The sequence below is a fragment of the Mirounga leonina genome, unplaced genomic scaffold, assembly GCF_011800145.1.
Source record: "Mirounga leonina isolate KUSES-001 unplaced genomic scaffold, KU_Mleo_1.0 Mir_125, whole genome shotgun sequence".
In the NCBI taxonomy this organism is placed as follows: domain Eukaryota; kingdom Metazoa; phylum Chordata; class Mammalia; order Carnivora; family Phocidae; genus Mirounga; species Mirounga leonina.
In genome coordinates, this window is record NW_023270305.1 from 44,075,683 (window position 1) to 44,098,153 (window position 22,471).

At 48.6% G+C, this 22,471-nt stretch overlaps 1 protein-coding gene across 1 annotated transcript in view; it reads left to right on the top strand.

Annotated features, from left to right (window-relative positions):
- Positions 1 to 8,570, top strand: part of ADD2 (adducin 2) — a 93,071-nt gene extending 84,501 nt beyond the window's left edge. Inside the window, exons 15-17 of the mRNA XM_035001351.1 lie at positions 906 to 1,053; positions 2,388 to 2,513; positions 7,943 to 8,570. Of these exons, the coding sequence (XP_034857242.1) occupies positions 906 to 1,053; positions 2,388 to 2,513; positions 7,943 to 8,250 (582 nt within the window). The 3' untranslated portion in view covers positions 8,251 to 8,570. The remainder of the gene's footprint in view (positions 1 to 905; positions 1,054 to 2,387; positions 2,514 to 7,942) is intronic.
- Positions 8,571 to 22,471: the final 13,901 nt, after the last annotated feature.

Below are 22,471 nucleotides of genomic sequence, written 5' to 3' on the forward strand. Positions count from 1 at the left end.
GGATCGGGGGGGCCAGGAAAGGCGGCCTAGAGTGTGTGGTGTGGGCCAGCTGCTCTGGGCTCACCTCCCCTGAGTTTCATGCTCTTTGTCTCCTCCTCAGCTTCAGAGCAGTGCATTCGCAAAGGTCAAGATGAGGATGCCAAATTAGGAAAAAGGGCTATGGGGTCTGAATTTTAGACTCTGTCATGGGCTAGAGGGGTCAAAGGACTTCTGAAGCTCACACAAGGTCCAGCTGGTGAGCTCCCCAGAGCCAGGGGCTCCACAAAGTCTCCCAGGGATTTTGCCAATGTCCCCCAGGGACCTGCAGTACAGGCAGGTTGAAGATCCGAGATTCAGGACCTTGGCCCCTTGTAATTTATGACTATGTGCAAAACAGGACTAACAGTTTGGACTGAGAACGCTGAAGCCATTGTGTGTTTTGCATTTGACTTCCTGCTGTGTGCTGTGGCTTGTGCACCTGTTGGGGGTGGGAGGAGGGCATGGTGGGGAATGGCTGGCATAAAGCGGGCTTGAGCCAATGCTTTGCTTGCTGGCTTTTGGCTAACTGACTTTGGGCTGTTGACTGTATTTGCGTAGTGATGGCTTGCAAGCATCCACAGGAGGGGTTGCAATAAACGTATGTCTTCCTTCTGCTTGGGAGCATCCTTCGATTTTATTTCTGGGGCAGAGGGTGGACTCCCTGCATTTATCCAGGCAGTTGCAAAGAACCCAGGTCTGGGGGTGAGGTAGCCATGGGAAGGAATGAACAACCCCTACCCCAAGGCCCTGAGCTGTTTCCAAGGAGCTGCATGCCATGCTGTCCCTAGCAAGACCACTGGCAGCCACATGAGTCTGAAAGGAAGCTCGGGCCTGGGCCCCAGCTGCGGCATTCAGAGAGCAACACACACTCTGTGGTTAACTTTCAGTCTACAGAGAGCCAGCTGATGTCCAAGGGCAATGCAGATACCAAAGACGACTCAGAGGAGACCGTGCCCAACCCCTTCAGCCAACTCACTGACCAGGAGCTGGAGGAATACAAGAAGGAGGTGGAGAGGAAGAAACTAGAACTTGACGGTAAATAACCCCGGGTCGCCCAGGGGGAAGGGAGAGCTGGGGGCACCCAGAGGGGCAGCAGAGCAACCAGCAAGACTCACTCCCGCCAGTGGCCCTGGGAGCCACGCCCCCCCACCTGGCAGGGCCCTCAGGGCTCTGTCTAGCCTTGCCTCACCTTCATGTTCAGCCTTCACTTCTCTCTCTCCTCTGTCATATTCTCAGTTTGCCCTTCCTGCCCCATCAACCAAGTCACATTCTTACCAGCATAATGCTATTACTTACGTAATGGTCCTCATGGCTCAGTGCCTAATGGTGATGCCGTGCTGCCATGACCTTGTCTGAGCCTCTCACCTGGGTTTAAAAGAGTTAATCCTTATAGAGTGCTTAGAATAGGGCCTGTAAGTATGGCTTAGGTCAGATAAACATTAGCTGTGATAAGAGAATTATAATAGTGATAATTACTATTAATCTATCAGATCCAGTATAAACCTTTTAGCCTGGCAACGAAAACTCCCACCAGCTACCTCTGGTCTTTTCCTTATTCCTTTTTTATTTCAAAATCTTCAGTCCAGCCCATCTCTCCATGTTGACTCCCAGATATGCATATTCATGATAGCTTGTATGCTCTCATTCATGCCTTTGTCCCTTCCTGGCACGGTTTCCCTTCTAGGCTAGCCTGATCCGAGAACTTCCATCTCAAGCCCCCCTTCCAGCTAAAAAAGCCCTCTCTGTCCCTCTCCACCCCCCTCTCCACTTTGAGCTGGCCCTTCTCTTTGTTTCAAGAGCACTTGGGGTCTGAGACACTGAAGAATTCAGCTCCTGGTTTTGTCCACCGGGCTAGGCTTTCATTCCCTCAGGGCAGGGTCGATATCGTCCATGACCCCCCTCCCCCCCACCCAGAGTCAGCCATCTTCCTGGGCACAAGCAGGCTCTAGAAGAACCCTTGCTAGCTTGCTTGCAGTTCTAATGGGACAGTTGAAAAAGTAGATAGAAAATGTGGTGCTTTATATCCCTAGAGATATTTGGGCTGAACATGAAAATTAGATAAACAATAAATTAGCTACATGCAACAAATCATGGGTGGGACGCCTGCAGTCTTGGGCTCCACATCAGGGCTAACATTCCACTGGCAGATGTGCCTGGATGGAGGAAACAGAATATGACTCTGACTCCTCCCATTTGCCTCCCCCCGGATGTAGCAGAAATTTAAAAAAGTTTCAGGGGAGGAGCTAACTTCAGCTAGGAGAAATGAGGACTAGCTGGAAGAAACCTTTTTTTTTTTTTTTTAATGTTCTCTCTCTGCCCACCTTTCCTCTGTTTGACCCCTATCCTGAGGTGGTTTTCTGTATTTTCAGGAGAGAAAGAAACCACTGCAGAGGAGCCTGGCTCACCTGTAAGGTCTGCACCAGCTTCTCCAGCACAGAGTCCAGCGAAGTCAGAGACAAAGAGCCCCGCGGTCTCTCCCTCCAAGTCTTTAGACGGTGAGTGGAACTGAGCAGCTGGAAGGGAGGAGGCACCTCCACAGCTTAGAAAGGGGTCTGCATGGAAGGCAGGGCACATGTGCAAACTCCAGGGACCCTGCCTTTCAGCAGATCTTGCCTGCTACCCAAGAAGCTTTCTGTTCTGCCATTTCTAGGGAATCTGAAATAGGGGTTTGCAGATTTAAGCTTATTTCATCCACAAGCTGTGACAACACATCTTACAATTTAAGTCCCTGTCTAAGCAATAATGAGTAAGTTAATGATTGACGCACAGCCTTCTCACCTCTCATTCAGACTAGGTTGGCTGATGGGTCTTTCTAGATGCACCAGCCCAGTGCTCAGACTTTAATATGTGTAGGGATCGCTGGGATCTTGTTAAAATGAAGATTCTGATGCAGTAGGTCTGGGGCGGGACCTGAGACTGTATATTTCCAACAAGCTCTCAGGTAAGGCTGATGACGTTATTCTCAACCTTTGGAATTTCAATACATTGGAATTACCTGGGGAGCTTTAAAAATCCTAACACTGGCCTGGGTCCCACCCCAGCATCCCCAGTGGTTCTCAGTTAAATGCTCTGGGATCAGGTAGAGAAGAGTACAGTGGAGTTTTAAGATCTCTCCAGGTAAATCTAATGTGTAGCCCAGGCTGAGAACCACTTCATTAGATACTAGTTTAGAGAACTAAGGTCTAGGCCCAATTCAACTGCTAACTAATAATAACTCAACTGCTAATTTTAGAAAATCAGATCATCTTTGTGCCTCAGTTTCCTTGTCTGTCAAATGGGACTACCAATATTTTCCCCTTTTAAGGTTCTTACACATAGAAGGGAAGCTGTAGATGAAAACATAAAGAATGAAATACAAAACATAAAAGAAATAAAAGAAAGAATAAAAACATTTAAATGTAAGATCTGGGGCACCTGGGTGGCTCAGATGGTTAAGCGTCTGCCTTCAGCTCAGGTCATGATCCCTGATTCTGGGATCGAGTCCCGCATCAGGCTCCCTACTCCTTGGGAGCCTGCTTCTCCCTCTGCCTCTCTCTCTCTCTCTCTCTCTCTGTCTGTCATGAATAAATAAATAACATCTTTAAAAAAAATAAATAAATGTAAGATCTGTTTGTGATTATAATTAATAATATACATATGGTGGATAATACTGCTATTATGGTCTATACCACCTACATCATAAAAGTGTCTTTATTGAGCTCCTGGAATCACCCTAGGGCATGAACACTCCTCCCCTGGGGCCCTAAGATTTTCCCTGTTCTGGAAAGAATGACCACATGTGTGGATGCTGCTAGAATCCTCCATCCTCTGAGCTCCCTCCATAGGCAAATTGCTGCCTTGCGTGCAGTCCCAGTGTTGCCAGAGGAAACCCATCTGCTTGTGGCCAGAGCTCCAAGTGGATGTCCCCTAACTGTTTGTGTTCATTGTGTCTTATCCTGGTGTTATCAACCTGTCTCCACAATGTCTTCCTTTCTCTTCCCATTTGTGCCTTCATCAAAGGAGTTTCCTCCGATTCTGAATACTTGTCTCTGTAGTAAGTATAGAGAGGCTGTTTACTAACTCCCTCCAACACTTGCAATGGGGGAGGGAGGACTTCTTCAAAAAGAAATGTGTTTCTCCCCAGCTTTTTCTTTGGCAACCCTGACTTGGGGAGGATTCCTGGCTATAAAGTTCATGACCAACTCCACATGTGCTATGCATGGGCTAGGCTTCCCTCTAGGATATACACACATAGGATGGACTCATGCACACACACACACACACTCATCCACACATGGGGCATACCACCCAGAAGCAGCAAGTCCGCACAGTGAAAGGACAGTGGGGCCAGCTCCTGGGCACTCCCTGTGGGGGAATGCTTATGGCCCTCACTAGCACATCTGCACCTCTGTTCCTAATGGCCCCTCCAAGGAGCCCATGACCTCTTCTAGGGCTGGGGCCCAGAGCTTGAATGGCCCTAGGATCAACTGCCTTATAGAGATGCCTAGAGCACCTGACCTGACCATGTCTTCAGCATCCCTCAGGGCATGCACACCAGCCACAGGAGAGAAATCCAAGCTGGAGAGGCAGCTTATGGCAGCAGTGGGACAAGGGGTAGTAATTGCATTTCAGCTCCTGGGAGCCCCTTGGAGCAACCTCTGCTGTTCAGAGGGACAGAGAGTGGAAGGAGGGGTGTATGACAGGTAGGATAACTGCTTACCCACCCCTGACATCATTGCCACTGGTAGCATGATTTCTGCCCAATCTGGTCCAAATCTGTGCCCTCATGGAGGAGCACACCTGGTTGAATTGTTAGAAAAATCAAGATCCTCCCTGAAGACTCTTCTTGTAGTTTAGACAGAGCTGAGCCTGCATGGTGAGGCCAGAGTTGTAGCTGCCTTGGGTGACCAGTGTGGAGCAGGGCAGGGTGGCCATGGCCACGCTACCCGATGGCTTGCCCAGCTCCTCAGGGCAGACAGAGCTGACCCTCCCACGCCCATCAACATGAGCATTTTCACATGTAGCTCACCCACTGAATCAGGGCTGGCTTTTTACTGTGTGTCACCATGCTCTCAAATGCGCTGGTGTGGAGTCACCTCCGTGTCCCTCCTCATCTGTCTCCTACCCCATCAGCCTCCCTGAAGGAGACACTTTCAAACCCTCTTCCTCCACATCTGGTCATCTCTGTCATCGCCTTCTCTTTGACAAGCTCCTGATCCCTGCCCCTGCTGACTCCATCTCCCAGTAACCTCTCAGGAGCACTGGCTGTGCCTGCCAAGAAATAGCCCTGCATTCAGCATCAGAAGATCATCGCTGTCACTTACTGATTTCGCCATCTCAAATAAGTCACTTAAAAACCCTGCAGAATGGGGGGCTGCCTAACATGAATCCTTGCCCTATCCTAAGTCATAGCATTGTTATTGGGATAAAATGAGCAAATGAATACAAAAGGGCCTGTGCTTCCATCTATTAGTTCTCGTTATGTACTATGTTCTTGGGATTGTGAGAGAGAATACAGGCTTGCTGTTTTAAGCCACTAAACTTGGGGGTGGAGGTTGTTATGCAGCAGTAGATAATTATTAAATCATGGTGTATAATAAGAGCTGGTTTTATGGAAATTAGTTTTTCTGTGGGTTGACTAGCCTCAGCTGGATGGTTCTGTTCCATTCAAGTCAGCTGCATCTGCAGTCATCTGGGAGCTTGACTAAACTGGAACTTCCAAGATGGCGCTCTTATGTCAGGTGCCTTGGCAGGGACAGCTGGAAGGCTGGGGTCAGCTGGGACACTGGGATGGCTGGGTCTCTGTCTCTGTCTATGTGGTTGTAGGGCCTCTCCATGTATGTTTCCATCAAGGTAGTCAGACTTCATTACATAGTGGCTCAGGGCTCCCCAAACTCTGAAAGCAGGAACTTCTAGGCCTTCTTAAGTCTTCAGCCTAAGGCTGGCTCGGTGGCAGTTTCTCATCATTCTGTTGGTTACTGTGAACCATGGGGCCAGACCAGATTCATTGTGGGAGGGGACCACACTCAACTATGTCCTCTTAAAAAAAGGGTAAATGACACATGAAAGTGTAAAATGGATATATTGGCAATAGATTTAGAGAAGGGCAAGATCATTGTCAAATGTCAGGAGAGGCTTGAGCCATACCAGAGAGTTGATGAGGCCAACTGGCAGGTGATGTGAGGAGAGGAGAATGGACAGAAAGAAGGTTGTGTTTAGACGAGTGTATTGATTTCAAGACTATTGCCAGGTGATGACCATGGGGACACATGGTGGGAGGGGAGGGGAGTGTGGGCCATTGGAGTAAAGGGCATTAGAGAACTTAGTAGCTGGATGATGATAGGACATGGGCCAAGCAGTAGAAGGATGGGAGCTGGGGTCAAGGTGTTGGGTACTAAAAGAGAGACAGTCCTCAAGAGTCGTCTGGAAGAGGACATTGACTTGCCCAGAGAATTTCAGAAGTTAGGAAAGACCAGAGTTTGCCCATAGTCAAACTAGCCCATTCTACCTCTCCCCAGATTTACACCCCTCTGTCCCATGTTCCATGTAACCATACATTTCTCCAGTCTTTACCCCTGTCAAGAACCTTAGTTTTTTCCTAAAACTTCTTTCCCTGCCCATTCCATCTGTAAGTCAGACCAGTCATACTTCACCCATTACTCACATTCCTATAGAGGGGAGCATGCCCAGTGCCTTCTTGTGGTGTGAGATCTCACACAACTCACTCACACAACTCACTCACACACACCAACACTCACACACCACACCCACACACTAATTCACAAACTCATATGGCCACACACAAACTCAACACAACTCATACACTCCACCCACACACTCATACACCACACTCCCATGCTTATTCACACAGCTCACTCCACATTCACACACTTACAAATTCACACATACAAACATGCTCTCATACATTCACACACTCCTCTCAGTTTCACATAGTGAAAAGAACAAAAAACTGGATGTCAGGAGATTGAAATCTGCTCACTTTCACTACTTAGTTTTCATTTCTGTAAAATGGGGAGGAGCTGAGCTAGATGATCTGTAAATTCCTTTCTACTTTTCAGAGTCTGTGGTTTTATAATTTCCCCTCCTCCCTCCCCATCCAGGCATTTCAAAGCTTGAGTGGAAGCGAGGTGGGGAGAGAGTGGGAGGGAGGAAAAAGGGCAGTAGGGGGGCTTAGTTTCTGGTCTGAGCAGCTGTGGCTTTGAACATGGCAGCAATCCAAACAGGTTCCCTCCAGGTGACCACTAGAATGGGCCAACCAGCCATCTTCCCCTTTGGTTAATCCTTTTATCTTGGAAACATGGGGTCCATATCACTCAAGGAATTCCATTCTCCCTCTGTCTTCCCCTCTCTGCCTACTGGGGAGATATTCCCCATTTTTCCAAAAGTTCCTCTCTGGTATAGGAAATGAAATGGGTATAAAAACATGTAATTTCCATGTTAACTAACTGGAGTTTAAATAAAAGCTTTAAAAAACTTTAATTTCCATATTTTTACTGGTGAAACTGAACCGGTTACAACAGTTCTTAGATTCTTCCACTGAGTTGTATGTGTTACTGGTCTCCTCCTTCCTATAGCCTCTCTCCTCACCTGGGTCTGTCCCCTCATTTAGTCCTACAAAAGCTCTCAACTGGGCCCTAGCTGGGCCCCCTGCCACGTTTGGACATCATTACCTGTTTACATTTGTAGACAAGACCCCAGAGTAACAGACTTGCCAAGGGCCTGTTCCCAGAGCAGGCTGTGTGGAAGGGGGTACAGGGTTTGGGTGAGAACCCTGCCTAACCCTTTCCCCCTACGATGTCAGCCTGTCCCTCCTGTTGCTCTAGGTTTCTTTTATAGAATTGCCTAGAAATGGTTCTGTTAACCCCATATGAAAACTTTCACCTGATGGAAATCTTAAGGGTCATATCTCTTGATCTTTTTCTAGAAGGTGCTAAGAAGACAGAAACAAGCAAAGCCACTACAGAGCCTGAAACCACACAGCCAGAAGGAGTGGTGGTCAACGGGAGGGAGGACGAGCAGACCACAGAGGAAATTCTCAGCAAAGGCTTGAGCCAGATGACCACCAATGCCGACACGGATGTTGATACCTCTAAGGACAAAACCGAGTCGGTCACCAGCGGCCCCATGTCCCCAGAGGGCTCACCTTCCAAGTCTCCCTCCAAAAAGAAGAAGAAATTCAGAACCCCATCCTTCCTGAAAAAGAGCAAAAAGAAGGAGAAAGTGGAGTCCTGATTGGTAGCACCCTTGGGCTCCCATCTGCACCCTCTCCCTCCACCCCTTCCCTTCTCCCATCTCTGTCCCTGGAAGCACAGGGCCAAAGAGGGATAGAATAGGACCCTGGATCACACTCTGAGGGGGAACTTAGAGATTACCCAACCAACCCCTCATTTTACAATTGCCCCAGAGAAATCAGGTGACTTTCCCAAGGTCACACAGCTAGTTAGTGGCAGAGCCTGCACTAGAATTGGGGTCTCCTGGCCCCTAGTCCAGTGCTCTTTCCACTACATAACACTGCCTAGTTGTGGGCCACCTTTGTGAGGATGCTGTCCACCGATCTGAGCCCAGGGCAGAAGGCCTGAGTGGGCTGCAAGCCCTCACAATCTCAGATCAAATCAGACAGGTTCAGACTTCCCCTGAGCAAGGTCCTTTTCCTTGCAGGAATCCAATCTCCTGCTAATGGAGCTGTCACAGTTTAGAAATCTCTCTTTTCCATAGGGTCCCCGCCCTGCTGCTCTCAGTAACCAGATAAATTGCCCTGTCCCCTACACCAGAAGTTTATCTTTGTTCCCAAGGTCTGATGGCTTAGCTTGTGCTTCCCCAACCACTAACCCTGAGCTTTCTTCATGGAACCTCCTGAATGACGGATGGATGAAGAATTGTAAGAGCGGGCAGACATAAGGGCAAGCCGAGTCAGCCACAGGATTGGGAATCATTTAATCAATATAAGAAGCCAGGAACTTGGCCCATTTGAATTGTGCATCTCAGGCGCTTCAAAACTAAAACCAAATTTAGCTTAGAGAAAAGTTGTCTCATGCTCAGGGCAGAAATTCGGGGAAATTTAGATCCTCTGTTGGCTTTGGGTTGTACAAGGAGGATCAAAACAACACAGGAAATGCTATGCCTTTCTAGCTTTGCATGATACATGGAGCAATGTGGCTGTACCCATTTCACTCCTATGTGGCGGTCAGGTGTCCCCTGACCTTCCTTCAAACCTGGAAGCACTGGCTCACAGACTGGAACTGGCATCTTATTCTTGGCACCTTGACCTTGGCTCCTTTGGATTCCGACTCAGTCACTCTGGGTCCAGCAGAGGAGAATGAGATGAGCCCTTGAGATTCATTCCTTGGATCAGCTATCAGAAAAATCAGCTTGAGTGTCCTTGCCCTGCCACTATCTGTCCACCTTGGGGCCTAGTAAGAGCCACAGCTGCTGTTGTAAATGCCAGCACTATCTTTTCATATTCTTCCACGGGACATCGAATAATGAGCATTGTTGGCTCCTAAAAAATAGACAATCCATTCTCTTTATAGCACAGTGTCTTCAAAGAGTATTTTTCCTTTTTGTCCTGATTATTGTGAAAGTACTTTTGAAAGTTCTTAATCACAGTTTTCCACTTTTGAGCACTTACTTTCTATATATAGACACTGTGCAGGCTTTCCATGTGTTACACCCTTTGACTGTCATGATAATCTTGTGATGTGGGTAAGATATTCCCATTTTATCGGTAAGAAAACTGAGCCCCAAAAGGACAATCGACTTGCTCCAGATGACTTGGCTAGAAAGATCCAGAGCCTGGATTTGACCCCTGAGTCAGAGTCCAGAGTCTTTGTTCTTAACAGTTACGATGATTAGAAAACTTGAAATCCCCAAGGCCGGGGGCTAATTTAGTCCAGGACCCATTTCTGTGATTGGTCTCCACTGTGTAATGTCAGCATTTGAAATGAAGGCAGAAAACTACCTGTGTTCTCCCTCATGAGTGCACGTTAAGCTCCTGATAAATGTGGATTGTGGCAAGGCCAATGTGGACCTCTGACGAAGGAGAGGCAGGAGCCTTCTGGGTTAGGCCACAGTATTTGGGGGGCGGGGCTATTTCTTGAGAAGAAAAGAAGCTGACACATGACTAAAGAGAACCCAGTACTGCATCTCTCTAGAGCAGATTCCTAACTACTACCCCAGCCCCCACTCTGCTCTACTTTCTGATGGTCCTTGTGATGGGCAACCCAATGGTCAGGGGCATCCAATGCCTCACAAAAAGTCCATGTTGTGGGAAATGCCTTTAAGAGCCAATCCTTTGATGCCTTCTTTGAAAAAATAGATTTCACATTCATTCCTTCATCCCTCACAATATTTGTTAAGCACCCACAAAGCACCAGGCATTATGTCGTCATTAAAAGAAACCACTCATTGTGGCTAGGATCATCAACAGCCAGCAATGTTAAGAGAAGAGTGGAGTGGATTACCATTGACGCAGCTTTTTATGCTTGAGTGGTTGTAGCTCAGAGATGATGTTGATTGACTCTTCGCATTCAACAAACTCTCTTTATTCCCTTTACAACAGTGAGGCCTCATTTAGGTGAAAATGCCAGAGTCTTGCTGGAGGATCATCCTTGGGATTTATGCCGTGGGTCCACCTTATATTTATCCATTTGTTCATCCTCATGCATTCGAACAAAACAACCACAACAAAAAACCCCATGGGCTTGGGACATGGGTCAAGTCTGAAGGCAGAACATAGTCCCTGCCCACAGAAGTTTTTAAGTATAGGAGGCTTGTAGACAAGTTATGGAAAGGGCAAGGGGGCAAAGGGGACATAAGGAAGTAATGATTTATTGTCTTCTGGACCAGAGAAACTTTCCTGAAAGATGTGATGATTGAGTTAGGTTTTCAGACAAAGAGGAATTCTCCAGGAAGACAAGTGTCGGTGGGATATTCGTGCTGAGGGAAGAGCGTGTGCAAAGGCACGGAAGCACAAAACTCCACAACAGGCCCACTGAGTCATGCAGAAACGCCAGAACATAACGTGTAAGGGGGGCAGGGGCTTTGTTTCATAGGTGAGCAGGGCTGGGTCAGAGAGAAACCTATAGAAGTGTGCAACTAGATTTTATCCTGAAGGGGGTTTGGACCTGCTGATGGCTTACATCAGGGTGTCACGATCAAGCTTGAATTTTACAAAAATCCGTTTGGTGGCTGGAGAATGACCTGGAGAGGAGTACGGTGAAAGCCCAGGAGATCTCCTAATGAGGCCCTTCTGAAATGTCAGCACTGAAACATGCCTGGTGGCCTGCCTTACACCACGTTTTCCTTAGAGCAAATAGCATGCTTCCGGCACAGAATTTGGCTTCCCTAACGGTCTTTGGATAAGGCATCTTAGGAAAGATTTTCAACAAGGAGAGGGAAGCATTCAAAGAGCTAATGCTTGGTGCCGTTTCCAGGTCTGTTTCGTCTCGCTGCAGAACCGCCGCGGGAGCTGAGGCCCTCTGCCCATTTCTTGCTCTCCCGCACCTGTCGGCAGTGGTACGCTTAGCACCAGGTTCAAGGTGGTGCACTGGATGCTGTTGCAAGAGACGTGCTGTCCAAAAGAACCATAGGCTTTTAGGGAGAGGATGGGCGTTTTCTTTGGATCTGGATAAAAGTTGGCTGAGAATTTTGACCAGTGTCTGTCTGGAGAAAATGTCTCTATGGAGAGCTCAGAGTGGTAGGTAGGAGGGTCATTTCTAGTGAAGCCGCTGTACTTGGATATGCCGCAGAAAGGGATGAGAACATGTGAGCCAGTCTGCAGTGTGACGGATGGCTGAGCTGGGCAGGGGGGCCGTTTGGAGGCTCTTTCCATGGGGCGAGATGGGAGGCAGAAGGAGAGACAGTTACAGAGGGACAACTCGGTTCCAGTGACTTTCCGTGCACTAGTGGCTGGCACCCAGAAGTGATGTGGGAGAACCGTCCACACCACGTGACCTTTCTCAAACTTTGCAAAAAGCTTTGTCAAGGGCAAGCCTCTAGCACAGATCTGTGCTCCATGAGAGCTTCCTGGCCTGTAGTGACCCAAGTAACTGTCCAACTTCGGCCAGGTTACACACAGATAAAAATAACCTCCCCCAAGGGGCGCCTGGGTGGCGCAGTCGGTTAAGCATCTGACTCTTGGTTTCGGCTCACGTCATGATCTCAGGGTTCTGGATTGGGTTCCACGCTCAGCGCAGAGTCGGCTTGAGATTCTCTCTTCCTCTCCCTCTGCCCCTCCCACTTGTGTTCTCTCTCTCTCAAATAAATAAATCTTTTAAAAAGATAGTTTCCCTCAGCAGTCCTGTAATGAAAATGGGGTTCTTCCTCTGCAGATAGAAAAGTTCTTTTTAAGGGACTTGCAGGGATTTGGATGAGGACCCTGGTCTATAAGAACCCCACTGGAAAGCATTGCTCTCATACTATGGATTTATGTATACTGCCTTGAATCTTCTCCCAGCATCTGATGCACTGAATGTGGCATGGCAGCCATTCAGATGTCATTTAGTACCGTCCTAACAGGGCTACCGCTGTCCTTAACAGGCCACTTCTCTGATTACCATGGATTTGAAAGAACCATTCCCCCAACAGCATGATTCCCTTCTGAAAGCCGAAAAGATCAAAAAGAAGTTTGGATTTTTCGAGGGACATATGCATAGGGGTAGATAGACACATAGCCTACCATCGGCCTGTGGAGGCCATCTTTTGCGCAAGTCCTTACTCCTTTTCCTTACGCAAGTCAGCAGAAGCCCTTGAAGTGGTTGCTAGAGCTGCTGTTGACTCTCTGAGCGTAGAGGCAACAGGTCTTATATCTTCTCTTACCACTTGAGTCTAAGCAAACTCAAAGACAATAACGTTGAGAGGGTCTGAGAAGAAATTAGGGAGGAGGTAAACCCATGCTCTCCAATTCCCACAGAAAGGACAAGGCACCCCACAGTTGTTCCCCATCTGTTCCAAAAGGGACAATTGAATATGAAAAGCCAGAGGCCTGAACAGACTCTGAAGAAATACGCTCATCAGTTATTTATCTGTTGCAGTTTCACTTGTGTCTCAGTATGAGAATGCAGACACGGTAGAGTGATGACTTCCCAATGCCCTGTCTAGCCAACCTACCCACTTGGATGTGGCTTACTTTTTGCCAGAAATAAAAGAGCACACGTGAAGCCCCATAACCAGGGCACATTCAACCCTCTTGAGCCTCTCGCCGTGAGAAGCCACCCTCACCCAGGAATCAATGTGGGCATTTCAGGTGGGGTGTCCTTCTTTAGTGGAGAAATCTTCTTTCCTCATTTTATGTAGATAGGCTTCTCTTTTTAGGAACAATTAGAATCTCCAGTTGAGGGTTTTCTTAAAAATACAGAAGTGATGGTTTGTATTGGTTTGTACTTGGGTTTTGCCAAATCGATGTTTGGTGCCCTTTGCCTTCAAGATGACCCCAAAAGTTGGGTCATCGCTATGAGGAATTGGGCCTGAAGATGGAGGAGAAATGGTTATAGTCACTGACACAGGGGATGCAGTTGTGGCCAGAGGCCGAGCCTCCCTAGCTTTCCTGGTGTGGTGGCTCCTCAGCTCTCTTCCCACCCACTGGTTCCCGAGGAGCAGGATGAGGCCATCTGCAATGTGGCAAGTCCCCAACCTTTAAGTAGCTTAGAGAAAACGTGGGGCTTTGGGGTGGTGGGAGAAGAACTGTAGAAAACTCCCAAACTCTTTTCCCCTCCAACAGATCATCTCATACAACTTTTAGATCTTCCCTTTTTAAATGAATCAGAAGGAGGAAGACCGTTGGCCAAGGACGGAGGGGCCAATTTAAATACATCAAAGCTCTTATAAAATGAGACTATATTTTGGGGATCCCTGCCCCCACACTTCAGGCCCACCTTGTGCCTATTGGGCCTGCCTTCTGGGTGACAGCTTGATCTCTGTGGTCTAGTCCACCTTTAAATTCCTGCCATCCATGCTCCAGCCGCCGAGTCTGGCGCTGTGTTCCTCCCTCTCCCAGGAAGACTCGCGTGGGGAGAGGGTCCGAGGCCTGGGCTCACCTGGCTGGGTATGCAGGGGTCTAGATAGAGAGTGCCGTGTCCTCTAAAGCCGTGGATGGTTTCAGTGAAATGTCTGTGTCTGACAATCGTCTTCCCTTGTACATGCATTGTCTGTGTATAGCTTTTCCTAGTATTGTGAAGTCTCAAATAGGGGTTCCATGTAAATACTCTTTCTGCTACGGAAATGCCAGCCCCCTGGATCATGCATCATCCCCACAAACGGTTTGCCTTTCTCTACGCTAACACTTTTTGAGCCACTGGTGTGCAGATTGATGATTAGTTTCTTGGGCTTTTATTTTGCAAATTTATATATACATATATACACACACATATATAATATATATATATATTTATGGGTTGGTTTTGTATAGTTTTCTGTTTGAATCTCTGAGCACCAAAGCTGCCCGTGGATTTTCAAGAGAACTTTCCAAAGCCACTTCCTGAGGCCCCCCACTCCCCTGCTGCTTTGGTGTTTGTGGTGCCGGGTGGTATCTCTGCCCGTGGATTTCTGTATGTATGTGCTGTTATCTCCCCTGCGGATATTACCCTAGTAAATCTACCGTGCTTGGCTTCCTGGTGTGTGACCCATCTCTGTCGGCCACCCAGCTCTCCCTGCTCCCAGGGGAGCAGAAGCCAGAGAGGGGGGTCCTTGTATGGAAACCTCCAACCACACAGGAAACTCTTACCTTTGAAACCATTCCTCACACATGGAAAGCTAACATATGACTAATTGAGTTCTGATGGGGAGGGAGGTGACAGAATGCTGTAGACCTCTGAGAAGGGAAAAGCCCTGTGGATTTGCAAACAGCTCATGGAGGGAGAGCAGTTTAGATGGGTTGGGGGAGGGGAGGGGGATTGTAAAAACAAATGTGGATGGTCCCCACGGGGAAGCAGATTCACCAGCTGGACTGGAAGGAGGTGTCAGGCCAGAATCAGCAGGCTGGGGAGAGCTAAGAGGTCCCGCCAGAGCGTGAAAGGGGAATGAAGATAGTAGGGAAGAAAAAGAAGAGGAAAGAGCCCATTGCTCCTCTTTACTCAAATAAGGAGCCCAGGAGTCGTTGAGCATCTGCACACATAGGTCAGGCATTGTGTCTCACACATAGCACCTCGTTTGAACCCCATAAAACCCAAAGGGAGGTCCTATTATTACCCACTTTATAGATGAGGAAACCGGCTCTGAAATGAGGTTTTCATGGGCCACAGGTTAGTATGTGCTGAAGCCCAAATTCAAACCGAGGTCTTCTAGCTAAGCAAGCCCTTGCTCTTCCCAATTTGCTTTTGTCCTGAGCAAATCCCCCCAAAACAGTCTCCATCATTACTTCTGGGCCTGCTGCTTCCTGGGGGGCCTGTGTCCCCAGTGCTGCCTCTACACCCAGGTACCCAGAGGCTCCCACGGGCTCCTGCGGACCCAGGCCAGCCCTGCCCCAAGGCCGTCAGTGTCTTCTCTCCTGAGATCACCACGGGGACACCCCCCCCCCCCCCCCCCCCACCACGACAGCTCTAATGTCTCTGCGGTGAGCTCGGCTCCCGCCAAGGAGCACGGTCAGCGTGCTGACACCACCCCACAGAGCTTGCTGCTGTGGAAGGTGGCGGTGCAAACCCTCAAGGGGAGCTCTTCCTCCACGCCTCCGAAAGGCCCACTGCAGAACCGGCTCCCACGAACACGGGAGCAGAACGCCCTCTACCTTCCAGAACTGCTGAGGGCTTTCTTCAGAGTATGCTTCGTGGGCGAGAAGGCCTCGGGCCCCGCGCCCCGCAGTTCCCTGCGCGTGGAAGGAGCACCGCCCGGCCAGGAAGCAGAAAGGCCGGGCGGCAGTGAGGCGGGGCGGGGACACGGGGGGAGGCCGGTGGGCTCCGGGCCGACCTGAGAGCGTTGGCGAGGTGCCGGGGTTCACGCTGTGGAACCGGGCTCGCAAGCTCTAAGTCAGGAGGCAGGGAGGGGGCGGCTTCGCGCTGGCTACCCTAAGATGCCGCCGGGGACTTTCAGCCAAGTCCTTGGGGATGGCTGCTGCCACCACACGACTACTCTCTAATCGAACAAAACGTAACCACTGGAAACAGAAATCTTTCCTCTTCTCTTCCTTTGGGCCTTTGGACATGGATCCACACGTCTCTGACAGGAACCACATTTAATCTGAGAGAGAGCTCACTCTGTCAAGAATAAGCACGGAGAAAAACAATGTGGTAAAGATTTAATAGTTCAAAAGCAGGAGACCCATCTGAGAGGTTGGAAGACCTGCCCCTCAATGGAGCAGAGTTACTGCAAGAAGCAGCAGGGAGGTTAAGAAAATCTCTGTTAATATCCACTTATCAGAAAACACCAGCCAGTCATGAAAAGGGAGTACTTCAAATCAAGAAAACATTTACTGGTGATGAAAAACAATGCCATATTTTAAAATGAGGCATAGACAGTCAATGGCAGGTTCCATATTGTTGATGAATGGGGAGAACATAAAGATATGTTTAGATATGTAAGAATCCCAAGCCCACCACTTGAAAAAAATTAGCCAATCAAGTATCTAGTTGATTGGGAAATCAATATAAGTAAATAACTCAAGAATGGAGAATTAAAAAATGGTAGTGAGCAACTAAAGCACATAAATTTACAGCTAGGTCTAGTTTTTCATTATTAATTCAACAAACCTAAGGCAATTGTTTAAGAAGTAGTTACTGGTATACACACACACATTTGGGTCAGCAGAGAGGTAGACGATGCTACACTTACCATAACTGATGAGAGGGATGTAATAGATCAGTTCATTTTTCAAATTGTTACTATAGGAATAATGGTTCACTTACATATAAAGTTGTAAACATAGAGATGATTTATAAAAATGTAAAGATAATTTTCATTAAGACATAGCTTCCAAATCACTGAACAGAAAAATAACAATAAAAAAATCAATAGGAATCCAGCTAAGATGGAGTAACAGAGACCATATTTACCATCCTGCCTAAAGCACCCCCAAAATGGATAAAATACATGAAAGAATGACGTTTAAGACACCTGAAAATGATCATCCAGGAGGGCACAAGAAAGCTTCCTTGTCTTACCACCCACCCCAAAGCTAAGACGAATACCTCTTACTGCCGCTACTAAAGATGACCACCAGGAGGCGACATTTCCTTTCTCTGCTTCCACTTTGCAGCAACCTGCCCAGCGGTACTCCCATTTTCTGGCAGATAGACCCTAGCAGTTCTGTCATAGAACTCGGCCTCTTTGTCACCAGCAAAAGGGTCAAGGATGAGCAGTGAGCCTCCTGACTTATCTAAGACTTAAGAACCTGATTTCTGAGCAGCCCTTAACACTTTCCTAACATCCAGTACTCTGCCGGGTTCCCAGAGTGCCCATCTTTTGGGGAGCCTGCCCACTGACCCCAGCTCACTGAGGTCTGTTTTCTCGTGGCCTAGAGGCCACGAACGATAGTGCTTGGGCTGAATCCTGATCCTGTGCCCTTGGATAAGCCCCTTAACATCTCTAAACTTCTGTTCCCTCTTCTGCAAAATGAGGAAATAATCAGTATGGAAAATCAGAATTGGGGGGACTAGTTTTTGGTGATTTAAAATTATTTTAATTTTTGATTGTACAGTGAGGGATACCATAAAATTTTCACTCCTTCGGGATTCTAAAGGTCAGCTTCTACTATTCTTATAATTAATGCATGCACCTGCACACAAACACATGCACAGACTCTCCCTCTCTCTCTCTTACTCACCCTTGGCTTCATTTTAAATGAATTTAAAATTGATTATCTCAGCTTCCATTGTTTTATCTGCTCAAAAGATCCTGCCTTAGCCAGCAGGAGTCTCTCCTCTCTCGAGGTGGATCTTTGCCTCTACCACCTCAGCCCGTCACAAAGGTCACCCCTGACCAACATAAGCACTCTGGCCTTTGGGAAGTGCAGGCCCAGAGTATACGTGGAAGCTCTCCTACTATAAACACTGAAAAGTTTTAAATCAAGCTAAACATTTTAAGTTAAATATGTTCTATTCTCCTACCTTTACAAATATACACTCAGAATGAGGTCGAAGGCCATGTTCAAATTTAGAATTCTCAGAATTGGAATTCTGCAGAGGAAAACGGTAGTGTGGGAAGAGCTACTCCCCCAGTCTCTATTAGCCTGAGGCCTGTTACCCTTCTTTTCCAAACGCTGGATCCATCCCTTGCCACAAGGTGGCCTTGTAGACACACGTGTGGACACCTGGACCTCATGTCCAGGCTCTGTCCATAACCCCCCAAGCAAACAGATGCCCTCTGGCCACACTGTGAGTCCTTGGGGGATATGAACTCTGTAAAGAACGTGTGCAGACACTAGGGCAGGGCATTCTGGGGTCCTGGATAGCAAGAGCATGGGGTAGCACCAGGCGGGCTCGTCGCCTTGGCCCTGCTGGCTCCACCCCCACGGAGGGTGCAGCTAGACAAAAGTGTCAGGGCAGGACCCTCTGTAGTGCCGGACTCGGGGCCCGGGCCCCTCTTGCTCAGATCTAAGGCCAGTATCGCTGCCCAGAGTCCTAGGGAAGGACCAGGAAGGCAATACAATATCCATATTCCCATTAACCGTAAAATGAATACTCACCACGGGCTTGGGTGAGAAGTGTTTTAACAAGGGAAGACAAAGAATACTTGACAAGATCTGGCCTAAGGTGGCTGCTTGGTTTACCAGGCTAATGAGGGCTGAAAGAAACCAAGCTGTCTTTAGCCTTGCCTGGATCTAAACACTGCATGAGCTCCTTCCGGTGACTCCCAAATGCAGTGAGACAGGAACCCTCTCCCGGCGTCGAAAGCACTCCCATTGCCTCCCTCTCACTCTCGGCTACTGAAACGTGGTGAATACAGACAGGAAACAGCACTGGATTGTTGATGAGTTCACTACCCATCTGCCTCTCCCCTTTGTAGGGCCAGAAACCTGACTTTATCAGATCACCCAGAGGTGATCCAGCTCAGGATTATAGCTTATTTTCCACAGATTGCATTTTCGGGTGATTACTTCCTGGTGACGCTAGGGAGGCACCTTCATCTTATCCTTCAGGCATCTCGCAAACACAGGCTCCTTCTGGGAGAACACGCGGCCGCCAACCCCGGCCTCTGCCTCTCCATGCTCATTGGTGCCCCCAGCAGGAGTGGCATCTGCTGATCTGGCCACCAGCTTGGGCCTGCAGCCTCCCTGTGTCGTCTATAAACATCACCCATGACCCACAGCTCAGCCTAGGAGACATGCCTAATTTCTTCCCATTCATCGTTCAGTCTCCATGGGACCATTTTGACAGAGAGACCAGCATTCCCCTCTTGAGGCCTCCCCCAGCTGCCTCTAGAATTGTCCTAACACCCAGGCTTGGGGGGTTGAGTCTGAAGTGTGGCATTCAAATACTAGGAAGATAACCAGAGAGTAACGTGAACCCATTTCTGCCATTGTGACTGTCACCAAGGCTTGCATGGCTATGGAAATGGATCCCGCATGGTCTGAGGGATGCTTGTCTACAGATGAGTGGTTCTCCAACATTGGCCCAATCCCCGCAGGGATCAAGCTTTGAGGCAGCCACTTGTTCCCAAAAGGGAACAGAGGCTGGGGGAACTGGGTCCAGTGGAGCATCCAGCCTCAGCCCCCACCAGCTCCTAGGGCTCTGCTGGGTCCAGGACACCAGCCACACTCCCTTAGAAGCCTGCTCATTCTTGCCAGCCAATAGACCTAGGTTAAAAGGGTTAGTCTACCTTAATGATCAAGACGCAGGGAGAACTTATAAGGTCTTGGCCTCTTCATTCTGTAAGTGCCCCCTCGATCTTAACAGAAACTAGCATAAACAAAAAGTTTGGTTTACTGGGTAGATATAGAGGTGCTCAACAAACCAAAGGAAGTAGCGCAGGAATAGGGGCAGGAGCCATGGGGACTGGACCCAACCCTTAAAACCCTGGGACTCAACTTTTGCCTAGACTCATCATTATCTCTGCTGCAGACAGGTTTTCGCCAGGACCCACCATCTCATATCCCATCAGTTTCATAATCCAAGAGGCAAGGGAGTATGCTCCTTGAGATGCACAGAAAAATCCTGGGGAAGGGCTCTGATTGGCCTGGTCCCACTCAGCCCATGCTGAGGTGCCCAGTCTGGGGCCATTTTCTAGAGCTGGGGGTGGCCATCACTGGCCCAGCTGGGTCATTTGCCCATGTTGAGACAGGGAGAACTGGAGAAGGATCGGGCTGGAGGAGGGCATGAGCTTCGTGTTGGCATGCTGTGTTGCAGAGTGCTAAGATATCCAAGTAGAGCTGCCAGATGTTTGAATCTAGAGCTCAAAGGAGACGTCTGGCTGGAGATATCGCCAATGACCAATGACCCAGCTTGGGGGACAGATGAGGACAAGGAAATGGATGAAGAGAGAGAGTAAGAAAAGAGCCTTAGATGAGGTTTTGAGGAGCCCTCAAGCCATGGTGGAGAAGGGTGACCTGGTAAAGGAGGCTGAGAAGGAGCAGCTGGTGTGGTAGGAGGGAAGCAAAAGAGTGTGGCCCGTGGGCGCCAGGGGAAGAACGTGCCGAGAAAGTGGGAGTCGTTAGCAGTGACAGAAGCTGGTGACAGGCAGGCCTGAATGTGCCATTGAATTCAGTGACATGGAGGCCATTGGTGACCTTGGCAAGACCTGCTTCAGAGGGATGATCAGAAGCCAGAACGGGATGGAATGAGGAGGAAGGTTCCAGATAGGGAAATGCAGATAGGGAGGATGGCAACGCTGTGCAGACCTTTGATTCTGAAAAGGAAAGGAAGAACGGTGACAGCTGGGGCAGCATGACAGGGGTGGGGGGTGCTTTAATTTATTATCATTATTTATGATAATATAGTTTTTGTTACTAAAGATTAACTATGTCCTATAAAATAATATAGTATGTTATTTATTGTATAATACATAACAATGGTATATAGAACATGTTTTATTTATAAGCATATAGCATACAATACATGTTACATATTATATATTCCATATTATGTATACGTACGCATACATAATAGCATATACAAGGATTATAGTTAATATACTTATAAAAGATTATGTCACAGTAATAATGTAATATTATTAATTGTATGTCTTAGTTCATAGCACATTCTCATCTTAGGTACATATATATTGGAGATATTTATTTATTAAAATTAATATTATAAGAAACAGTTGTGAAACTATCACCCAACGTAAGAACTAGCCTATGACAATAGCTTACAACGTAGTCCTTCCCCATCCTGCCCTTGGCCTCGCCCCACTGAAAGTAAGCACCATCCTGAATCCTGTTTTATCATGCCTTTGTGGCATTTTCACACATGGAACATTTCAGAGCAGTTAAAACGAATGAACTGCAGGTCCGTGCAACAACATGGATGCGTCTTAGCAATGCCTATTAAGTGAAAAAAGTAAGCTCCAGGAGAACACCTACAGCATGCCAACTTTTTAATCAAGTTATAGATATGTAAAATAAACGTATTGAGAAAAACTACCACAGGAGCCCCTGCCGAGGAGGGACACATGCAGGGTGAGTGCAGATGGGTGAGTGAGTTTCTTTGGGGTGACAGTTACTCCTCGTTCCTTCTGAAGCAGGAGGCAAGGTGATCTACTGGGAGTCAGGAGGGAGCCGGAGGGGAGGCTAGAGGTGTGTGGAGAGCAGAGACCATTGAGGGTAAGTGGGGGAGCGTGCTCCCTAGACAGACCCCACCCCCGCCCGGCAGGCGGCTGTGGGCATTGAGTGACCGCCCTGCAGACCCGTCCTGGGCGGCGCCCTTGCTCCTGGCTCGCAGTTGCTGGGACCCATACGGTCAGGGGAGCTGCCGTGGTGGTTGGCCTGGCGGGGAACTGAACCGACCAGGGGGTCAGAGGCATCTCGTTTGTTGTCAGGAGAGCCCAGGGAGGTGAAGGGCAGAGGGACAGGACAGGGAGGGAAGCGGAGGGCCTCTGCGAGGGTGAGGAAGGGCTGGTAGAGGCTGATGGATGAGCACCAAAGGGCAGAGTCTGGACCAGGGGTCCTGATGAGCCCGAGTGTGACCCTGAGGGGTGCATGGCTCAGGCTGATGGATGAGAGGATCCCAAAATGAGATTTTGGAGAAAGAACTAAGACTGAAAAGCTGACAAGAGGAAGTGAGCCAGTGCTCAGTGGCAGATCACTGGGAGTCAGGCAGGGATGGCAGGATCTTTGTCCCGAGGGCCCAGTCGGGAGCCCACTGGCCTCACACGCGGGACTCCACTCACAGCAGCCTGGGGCAGAGATCTCCAGCACTCTCGGGCTCCATGGCCACCAGCGTTCCAAAAGGGGGCTCTGCCTTCATGTTCGACCAGGGTGCTAGCCCCTCTGATTTTCCTCCCCCGGCCTCCACCTGTCAGCGCGGGAGACTGGATCTAATGGCTGTTTGCCCGTGGGGGGACACAAGCTTCTTGGAGGCATGGGCTGGTC